We start from the raw sequence: 10495 nt of genomic DNA on the forward strand, positions 1-10495 counted from the left end.
TGCAGTAAACAAGCAGTGAACTAAGTCAGGACCGGTCCTCATTTGATGGCTTTATGAAATCAAGGGGATGATACCTGACCTCCTTATATATATTTATATATATGTGATATAAAGAAAATATATATAGTTTACATATTATATTGTGTATATATACATATATATTTTTACATGTATATACATATTATATTACATATATACACATATACATTTATATTTTTTACATATTGTGTATATATGTATATATATTTTTACATATTATATTGTGTGTATATATGTATATATATGTAAATATATTATATATTATAATACTTATATATGTATTTAAGGATCAAACTGAAAGTTATGTATAAAAGCACACTGAAAATTCTGAATGTCAATCCAACATAAGGTAATACTTGTGTGTATTATTATCCACACATTTAAAAAAAAAAAATGAGATAGTTTTAAAGATGTTGTCTCATACATGTTTGGCCTTAACTTCTCTAGTGTCTGTTGCTGGAGAAGTTCACCCCTACCTGGAAAACTTTAAGAGACAGAACTAGAAACAATCATGATTTGTTGTAATTACTCTTGATTTGTTTCTTTCCCAGGTACATATTATATCTGAACTCAGAGTAATTCAAAGGAAAATGGACATTGAGTATCTTCCCCCCAACGTACCTCACCCTGTTTTGTAAATTGTCAGTTAAGCGGTGGCTTGTTCTACTCTATAAGCGCCTCAAATTTTTAGGCATTTTTAAATGCCTAAATTTTTAAATGCCTTTAAATTTTAAAATTTACAAAACATGTCCTTACCTTTTTTCCACACATATAGTGTAGAATACTTAATAATATATGCTTTTGTATCATTCTGAATTTTATTTAGTTACAACTATGTCTTGAGAATTTAGAGCGCACTGAATGTCTGGTGGTGGACCCCACACACACATTCTGTGCTATAAGAAGCCCTCCGGGGTGTCCACTGATGCAGAGGAGAGAGCAGGGAAGGACAACACTAATGGGGGGGTGGGGCGGGGAGCCGCTGCTGCCCTCATAGTGGAAGCTTCCAGACAGCAGTGTCGTGCTGATGGAACTGGTGGCTGGAGAGAAGCGGGAGGATTCTAGAGACAATTAGAAGTGTTGATCAAGCAGGCTTAGGAGAGGAGGAAAAAGAAGGAAGGAAGGATGGCTTCTAGGGACCTGGTGATTGAGATAGTCTGGTTTTTGCATTGACTTAATGGCTCTTCGTAGTATTTCCTCTATTTTAAACTTTGGAGATAATGAAAATGATGCCCTATTGGTGTATTTGCCCCCCTCACAGTTGTGTCAGAATGTACGGACTCTCAGCCTTCAAATAAACCCTTAACTTGTGGAGGTGGTAGTGGCATCGTACAGAGCACAAAAGCTCTTATTTTAAAAAGCGAATATATACGGCTAGAAAAAGAAGTCTCAAAGTTAAAGCAGCAAAACGAACAGCTAATAAAGCAAAAGAATGAACTATTAAGGTAAGATATGCTTACGTGATATTGAAATTATGCTTCTGGCTATTACATGTGGGGAGCTTGGTGTATACACTTCCATACAAGTTTTTGCAGTCGGCAACCCTTCATGCATACGGGGAAATAACTTTTAGAATATATGTAATAAATGTTTTTAAAAAGGAATAAGACTGTATTACCCCCATTCCAGATGTTTGCTATCTGTCAATTGACCTATTTTTAACAAAGCCAGAAACAGGAAGTAAACAAAGATCTTTAAGGGGCAACTTAAATTCTTTTTTTTTTTTTTAAGATTTTATTTATTCATTTGACAGAGAGAGGTCACAAATAGGCAGAGAGGCAGGCAGAGAGAGGGGGGTAGCAGGCTCCCTGCTGAACAGAGAGTAAGGGGCAACTTAAATAGTCCACAAGTCTGCATACCCAAGTCAAAGGAGAATTCCGTAAGTCCATTATTATTGTAGCCTATTTTCTTTTTATTTTATAAACAATTCTAACAAATTTAATATTTGGCTTTTATCAACAATTAGAATCTTGTGCCAAGCACTTTACTAATGATACAATAGAAGAACAATAGATAGTAAACAAATAACTGTACAACTAATTTTTTGCATTGAGTGCTATTAAACAGCAAGAACAGAAAACCACAACTAGGACCTTATCTAGATGTGGGGAGGGGTGATGGTGAAGAAACTGATAAAAGAGTAGCTGTGGAAAAGGGCAAGAGTTAGGCCAGATGAAAGGAGAGACTGGAAAGCCTTTTAGGCAGAGGGCAACAAGTGCACAGGCTTTTGGTCACAAAAAATAACCAGTTAGTGGAACTGAAAGACACAGAATGTGGCCAGGGAATAGAGAACGAATGTACCAGGTGAATAAATGCAGGAATTGTACAGACTTACAGTCTCTCTCTCTCTCTCTCTTTTTTTCTCCTCTATTCAAGCAATAATCATCATCTTTCCAATGAGGTCAAAACATGGAAGGAGAGAATCCTTAAGAGAGAGACTCAAAGAGAAGTTAGTTGTGAGAATTCTCCACAGTCTCCTAAAGTGACTAGAACACCTTCCAAAAAGAGGCCATATACACCTTCTCAATGCAAGGAACGGAATTTACAAGATCCTGTGCCAAGGGAATCACCAAAGTCTTGGTTTTTTGACAGCCGATCGAAATCTTTACCAACGCCTCATCCAGTTCGCTATTTTGATAACTCCGGTTTAGGCCTTTGCCCAGGTACATAAATATACTGGTTCTTTGGAAATCAGGGGATAACTGTCAGAACTTATCTTTAATTTGTGGCCCCTAAGGGCAAGGTTAGACAGGATATAGTTGAGCAAGCTACAGTGCACAGACTTCATTTGGCATTTCTGTTGTGAGAAAGTTTCTCCAAAGCACAGCACTGATGTCCATCATTTTTTACCCCAAATTGAGTCTTTATTCTACCTCTTAAACCTTCAACTTTTCCCTAAGATATTAGAAACTCTATTAAAAACATGAAGACACTACCCTATAAACAAAACTTTCACTGAAGAAGCCTTTCTTATCAATGCAGTGGGCCAGTATTTCCAATAGCATTATCTTCATTTTACACAAGCGAGATCATAGACTTGTTTCATTTACTTATTAATTTATCCAATCAGCAAAATATTTTGGTTTCCAACTATGTGTCAGAGAAGAGACCCTGATGGTACATTGATAAGCTAAGCCAGACATGGTCCCCACCCTACGGAAGCTTACAGTCCTGCTGAGAGATACAGTAATCAAGTAATCAAAAATAAAAATAGGTAAAATTCTAGAGTGTAAAAGGCTGTGAGGCATATAATAGGCTTTTGTTTCAGGAATAGTAAGGAAGTCTTCCTTGAAGAACGGCGCTGAGATCTAAAAGGTTAATGTGAGTCAGCTTAACAAAGAGAGGAGGGAGACGTATTTCAGGCAGATGGAACAGTGACACCCCAGGGTAGGACGGACTGTAACCAGGGTCGGGGCTGAAAGAAAGCAAGCTGGCCAGAGCACAGTGAACCCAAGCTGCTGCGGGTGGAGGCAGTGCAGCCAAACAGAAGAAGAGCCAGGTGTGTGGCAATTTGTCGATTGTATAAAGGAATTTTTACTTTTTCCTGAAAACATGTAGACAAAGACTTTGAAAGATTTTAAACAACATGATGGGGGGAATCATAATGAGTTATAAATTTTGAACACAGAACCTTAGCTCTATGGTGACCAACAACTAATAGGAGCAAGAGTTGATGACAGTTGTCCAAGCAAGAGGTGTGATAGTAGCGAGGACGTGAGCAGGCTCAAGGGAGATACAGAAAAATGGATGGACGGGAGAGATTTGGGAGTAAAGTCGGCAGTGCTAGGCTCCTCACTGGTTGGAGGGAGGCAGTGTGAAGGGTCACCCCCACCTCAGCCCAGGTGCCAGACACAGAGGGGTAGATGGAGAATTAGCAGAGTGCCCCAGTCATACTATGGTGCCCCGAAAAACTGAGAAACTTTTAATCACCTTTTGATTTTATCTGATAGTGCCAGGGACATAGACCGATACGAATTCATTCAACCGCAAATAAAAATGCTTGAGTCTTTTTATCAATATATGCATCACTCTGGTACTGTTTTTAACTGAAGTAAATAAAAGAGTAAGCTGGAAGAATATATGAATCAAAAACTGACCAATTCAGGGGTGCCTGGGTGACTCAGTTGAGCATCTGCCTTCAGCTCAGATCATGGTCCAAGTCCTAGAATCAAGTCCCACATCAGGCTCCCTGCTGAGCAGAGAGCCTGCTTCTCCCTCTCTCTCTGCCTGCTGCTCCCCCTGCTTGTGCTCACTCTTCTCTCTCTGTCGGTCAAATAAATAAAATCTTTAAAAAAAAATTTTTTTTTTTTTTTTTTTTTTTTTTTTTCAGAATTAAAGGACATAGTCCCAGCCTGAATTAGTAAAATACCATTCAAAAAGAACTTTAATGTGGGGCACCTGGGTGGCTCAGTGGGTTAAAGCCTCTGCCTTCGGCCCAGGTCATAATCCCAGGGTCCTGGGATCGAGCCCCGAGTCGGGCTCTTTGCCAGTGAGGAGCCTGCTTCCCCTCTCTCTCTCTGCCTACTTGTGATCTCTGTCTGTCAAATAAATAAAATCTTTAAAAAAAAAAAAAAAAAAAGGGACGCCTGGGTGACTCAGTTGGTTGGACGATTGCCTTCGGTTCAGGTCATGATCCCGCAGTCCTGGGATCGAGTCCCGCATCGGGCTCCCAGCTCCATGGGGAGTCTGCTTCTCCCTCTGACCTTCTCCTTGCTCATGCTCTCTCTCACTGTCTCTCTCTCAAATAAATAAATAAAATCTTTAAAAAAAAAAGAATTTTAATGTTAGTTTTTAATTTGAATTATAAAAAGATAAATTTTCTCAACAAATTGAGATAATTGCAAAGACCAGGTATGTGAGATTTATTTTAATTAATCATTTGAAAATGAATATTGCTTATAAGCATAAATACAGTTGAAGTGCTTTTTAAAGCCTCAGAGTGTTCAAAGAATGACTAAATATTCTCCAAAATATATACTATTTGCTTAGCACAGCTTTTTTTTTTCCTAAAATTAGGGCCAAGGAAAATTAGACTCAATCTGTGTTTGATTCACTTTTAATCTCAAACTGATGAATTTCAAGTGACACTTTATTACTTCTTGGCTTTATATACAAAACGGGTTAGGGTTAAGGTTATAACAGTTCTGTAACAGTTGATTTTATGAGAAAATAGACAGTAAACTTCTCCACCTCAGATGAAGTGACATACACCTTTTTAATGACCAAACATGAGGACATTAATGACCATATTGTCATTTTTCATGCTTTATATCTCTACTGTCTTAAAATTGTTTCCATTTCCAGTTGTATTCAAATTGTGTGTGTGTGTGTGTGTGTGTGTGTCTGTGTGTGGTTTTTAATAAGATTATTTTTGGGTTTTCTTGTCTTTTCTCAGAAGAACAAACTGCTGGAGCAGAGAGTGTGGGTCCTCAGTCAGCTCCGTGGCACACCTCCTCAGGAAAAGATGCACCCGAGTGCAGGACACAGTAGACTCCTTTCCTGTTGCTTTTCTGGAGCCCCAGCATTCCCTGCTTGGACTTGACTGTTTATTCCTTCATGTGCCTGTCCTTGGCAATGTTATCACAGCCCAACTTAATCTCAATTCAGTTTTCTTTTTGCCACTTGAAATCGAAGATGAAGGAATAGAGATTAATGCCTTCCAGTAATTTAGAATGGTGATGGCAATATCTTCTTGAATGTGGTAATACTTCAGAAGTTGAATTGTTTTATTTATTTATATATTTTGTAAAGAATAAAATTATTGAAGGAATGTTCCAGTCTTTCCATGTATGCATAAAATGTATTCATTTTTATTAATGTAATGTTATCCACATATGACTTAGATAATTCCAAGGCATGATGCATACATTAAAGTGTCATTTAATTAACAGAATTATAAGCTCCTTTTTAAGTACCTTGAACATTCAATAAATGTTTAATTAGTGGTTCTGAATCACAACTCCCTGTAATGGTAATTAACGGTTTCTTGGTGGGGTACTCAGGGTATAATTGGCTCTACTTGTTTGTTGAATTTTTCAGAATCTCAGAATTTTGCTATGAGAATATATACATGCTTTCGGGATTTAAGTGGCTAAGGGATAGCAAAGTGCTATGACCTCTTCATTTTCTAGGCTAATCTTTCTTTTGCTATAATAAATATAAAAATTCTCTCTCACTTTTCTGTCATCCACTAGCCCCCTAGACAAGCACTCTAAATTGGTTTGTTTGTTACCAGATTTTGTAGTCTACTGCATTTTACTCCCAGCTGGAAGAACTTTATGGACCATTTGGTCTACCCTTTTATTTCAGGCATGAGGAAACAGCACCAGAGTTTCTATCGAAGTAGAAAGTCTTTTAAACCGAGAGTCCCCACAGATATATAAGGCATCTCTGGATGGGTTTCTTGCAGTCTGTAAAACCTCAGAAATTTTATGTTAATTTGATAATTTTGTCATTTTTCTAGGATACTTGGATCCATACTTTTGTTATTAAAGGGATCTGTCACCCTACAGGAGGTTAAGAACTGTGCTTTTAGGGAGGTTTTATAGTATTACTTTTGTATCATATGACTTTGAAAAAACACATAAAACAGCAAGTTGCATAAGGTCTAGAACAGAGTTAGTGATTTCAACTCATTCTTGGCTCTTTGGTAAGATTCATTCAAAGGAAGAGATTGTGAATTACATCATAGCCATCGTTTTACAATCCATGGATGGATATTTTCCCTTAATATACTATCATAAGAATTCAACAGGGTTAAGGGGAAGGTGTCCCTTTCTTTAATTCTCTCCCCCAAACCTGCATGTCTCTTCAGAGTCTTGTTTCTCCTTTTCACTCTTCCGCAAATAAGATACTATGACAGAGCTATAGATGTGATTCTTTACAATATCTGCTCCTCTGCTGAATAAAAGTAATTCAAAGTAGTAATTTCACCTGGATAATAAAACTAAGGCCATTAAAAGTATAATCAGTCATCAGGTATCCTTCCAGTCCGTAAAATGTTGGTTAACTCTAGAATTTGGATGTCCATATTCTTCCTCAACTTCAGGAAGTTTGGGGCCATTATTTCTTCAAATAAGTTTTTTGTCCTTTTTTCTCTACTAGAAGTACCATAATGCATACATCGGTCCATTTGCTGATGTCCCATAAGTACCTCAGTCTTTCTCCACTTTTCTTTCTTTTTTTTTTTTTTTTTTTAATTTCTTCCCTTCTTCTTTGATTCTTCCTGCTGCTTGATCAGGTCTGCTATTGAACTCCTCTAGTAAATATTTTTAATTCAGTCACTGTATTCTTCAGGTCCAGAATTTCTGTTTGGTTCTTCGTAATAGTTTTTTTTTTTTTTTTCTTTGTTAATACGTCATTTTGTTCATACCTCATTTTCCTGATATCATTTAGTTGCCTATTTGCATTCTCTTATAGGTCATTGAGCCTCTTAAAAACCATCATTCTGAATTCTTTGGTAATTCATAGATCACTGTTTCTTTGGAGTTGATTTCTGGAAATTTATTTTGTCCTTTGGGTCCTGTTTCGTGTGTGTGCGCGCGCACCTTCTGAGTTTTTGCTGAGTTTTATGCATTTGGAAAAGCAGCCACCTATTCTAGTCTACAGCGATTCTGGGGATCTCTGAAACCTTTTTAGGGGGTGTGACTTCTGGGCTGTGAGTATAGTTTGCCAATTAGAGAAGTTTACTTATTTCTCTTCTAGGAGCTGGATCTCTTGCTCCCTCTGGTGTGTGTCTGCAGTACAGCATGATCCCTGCTCTTTTCTTCTCATTGGCCCCCAGGAATCCAAAGTCTTTCAGCTCCCCATTAGCATCCCAGGTAGGCAAGACAAATATCAGTCTTCGACAGCCCTCCAAAAAGTTGGAACACCAAGAACATACTCCACTCTTCTCGCTCTCTCCCAACCGTGATGAACCACTCCAGCCTCCATCTGGGGCACTGTAAGCCCTATAGTGCCAACTGTTGCCAGTTCCATCAGCACTCCAAGTCAGGCAAGACAGAAACCCTTGGGATGCCACAGAAAAGGCCAGAACTCTGGGTTAGTTTTCCACCCTTCTCTTTCCCCCTACTCTCCTGGAGAAACCAGGAGCCAGAGGCTGAGCTGTGATGGCTTAGGCAAAGGGTGGGATGGGTGGAACCAGAGGTAAAGGGAAATGACCCTTCTTGCCCATTTCAATGCAGCTGTTCTCAGCTCACCCCTGACCTGGGGTACTGCAGCTTCTCAACTGACTTGAGTTCTCATAAAGCTATTTTAGTCTGTATATTGTTTTAAGTTGGTGTCTCTGTGAGAGAAATAGAGGTAGAGCTTTCTAGTCCTCTGTGTTGTCAACATCTCCCTCAGAATGTTGCTTAAATCTTATGACCTGGGTTTCGATATCGTGATAAATGGCTGTGAAAGTCAACAATGAAACATGCAAAAAGGTTAAAAAGCAGTAATGTAGTCAGACACTAAAATGGTCTGGAAAGTAAAGTCAAGACCAAAGAAGACAAATAGATTATTATTCGTAGGAAACATTTTCTGGAGAGCCTGACAAAATTATATCCAGAAAACCTAGTAAAAGCCTACCATTCATACTCAGCAAACATTTAACTGCTGTTTACTGTGTGCCAGTCACTGAGCTAGGCACCAAAAGTTACTGCCTTTGCAAACATATTTAGTTGGAAAACAAACATCTCATAATATCTGCTGACTGCAACATAAGGATGAAAAAGATATGGTCCTTAACCTTGAAGAAATTTAGTCCATGGAAAATACACATGGGTAAGAAAATTTTTGCAACACCATGTTACTTAGTCTGTCAGAGAGTCAGCATTATTGTTGGAAATCAGGACAAAGGGAGGCTCAAGAAAGCTGCACCAAGAAAGAAGTGTAAGACTTGGCCTTGATTAGAGAATCCTCATATCCATAAAAAATGTATTCTAAAACCCTCAGAAGTTAAAGACATTGTTACTAAAGCAAGGAGCACAGTTGAGTATTTTTAGAGATCATTAGACTCCGTTAGAAGCTACCCTGGGCAATGAGAGACGGTCTTACCAAAGACTTTATGTGCATATGCTTATATGTGCAGAAATTAGATCAGAGATTTTTTTTCAATCCATTTTTGCCATCTGCTGTAATTGAATTATAGTCATCATTAACACTTATTAAGTACAAATGTAACAAATGGTGTGCTGGTAGTTGTGAATGCCTCGTCCTTTCTCCTCACATGCCTGAGCCAGGTGCTATGTTTACCTTCTTTACAGAAAAGGAAACTGGGCCTTGGAGAGTTAAATGATTTACTGAGCTAGAGAAGAATGGGGGACTTATCTTACTGCACAGCCTTTCTTCTGAATCCATCATGACTGTTATGAGTATACTTCGCTCCAAAGACAAAAAACTTGGGGGAAAATGTAATCCAAAGAAATTATTTTTTCTCACCTAAGAATCCCAATGGGGGACATGCCTGAGTGGGTCAGTGGATTAAGCTTCTGCCTTCAGCTCAGGTCATGGTCCCAGAGTCCTGGGATCAAGCCCCACATCAGGCTCCCTGCTCAGCAGGGAGTCCGCTTCTCCCCCTCTGCACCCCCACCCACTGCTTGTTCTCTCTCTTACTCTCTCAAGTAAATAAATAAAATCTTAAAAAAAAAAAAAAAAAAGAATCCCAGAGGAGTTAGTCTAAGGCTGTGGCACAGAGGCTGTCTTCAAGGAATCAGGTTCCTTTCTTTATCCTGCTCTGTCCTTGATGGATGCCTCTGACCTCATGCCAAGTCACACAACTTCTGCCATGTCCCAAGACAGATCCACATTCCAGGAAAAAAGAAGGGAAATGGTTTCAAAGGAGCCCTACCTTTCTATCCAAAAGGAAATCCTCCACAACTTGCATTTCATTAGCCAGCTCTAGCAACAAAGAAGGCTAGGAATGTGAGAGTTTTTTGTTTTCTGGTCTTTATAAAATAAAAGGCAGGGGAAAGTGTGGTGGGTAGATGTTGAGTGACCAACAAAAACAATACATGTACAAAATAACCGACGCAACCACTCTGCTCAATTATACACCTGCTATAGTGTGACTTAGTAAGCCTAGCACACATGGCCCAGTTCTTTTCGATCTGTACTGTCCGTTCTTTTCGACTAAACTTGATTTGTTGCTCTTACCCAACATGTTCCCTTTCAGGCCTCCACGTTGTAAATCTCAGAGTGTTACCTGGACCCTGCCCCTCCATGTACTTGCGGTGCCTGCACCCCGCCACTAAATATGGACAAGTGTTAGAAGACAAAGAGTGTGACAAAACAACCATAACTATACCTTAAACACAAGGGAATTTTTATTTCTCTCCCTCAAAACAATCTTGGTGAAGGGCCAGGAAGGAAGACTCCACTATCTTAAATGACCTAGGGTCCTTCTATGTCATTGACCTGCTGTCTTCCATATGATGTTTCTGACTCATTAAGTTTTTAATATCCTAGAACAGCACAT

At 38.8% G+C, this 10495-nt stretch overlaps 1 protein-coding gene across 2 annotated transcripts in view; it reads left to right on the plus strand.

Annotated features, from left to right (window-relative positions):
• Window positions 1–5932, plus strand: part of LOC111157102 (centromere protein E) — a 76690-nt gene extending 70758 nt beyond the window's left edge. For both annotated transcript variants that reach the window (XM_022518348.1, XM_022518351.1), the window contains 3 exons: window positions 1301–1484; window positions 2416–2702; window positions 5435–5932. In XM_022518348.1, coding sequence (XP_022374056.1) covers window positions 1301–1484; window positions 2416–2702; window positions 5435–5529 — 566 coding nt within the window. In that variant the 3' untranslated portion in view covers window positions 5530–5932. The remainder of the gene's footprint in view (window positions 1–1300; window positions 1485–2415; window positions 2703–5434) is intronic.
• The last annotated feature ends 4563 nt before the right edge of the window (window positions 5933–10495 follow it).

Source organism: Enhydra lutris, unplaced genomic scaffold, assembly GCF_002288905.1.
Source record: "Enhydra lutris kenyoni isolate GAN:26980312 unplaced genomic scaffold, ASM228890v2 scaffoldscaffold3, whole genome shotgun sequence".
Taxonomy (NCBI): domain Eukaryota; kingdom Metazoa; phylum Chordata; class Mammalia; order Carnivora; family Mustelidae; genus Enhydra; species Enhydra lutris.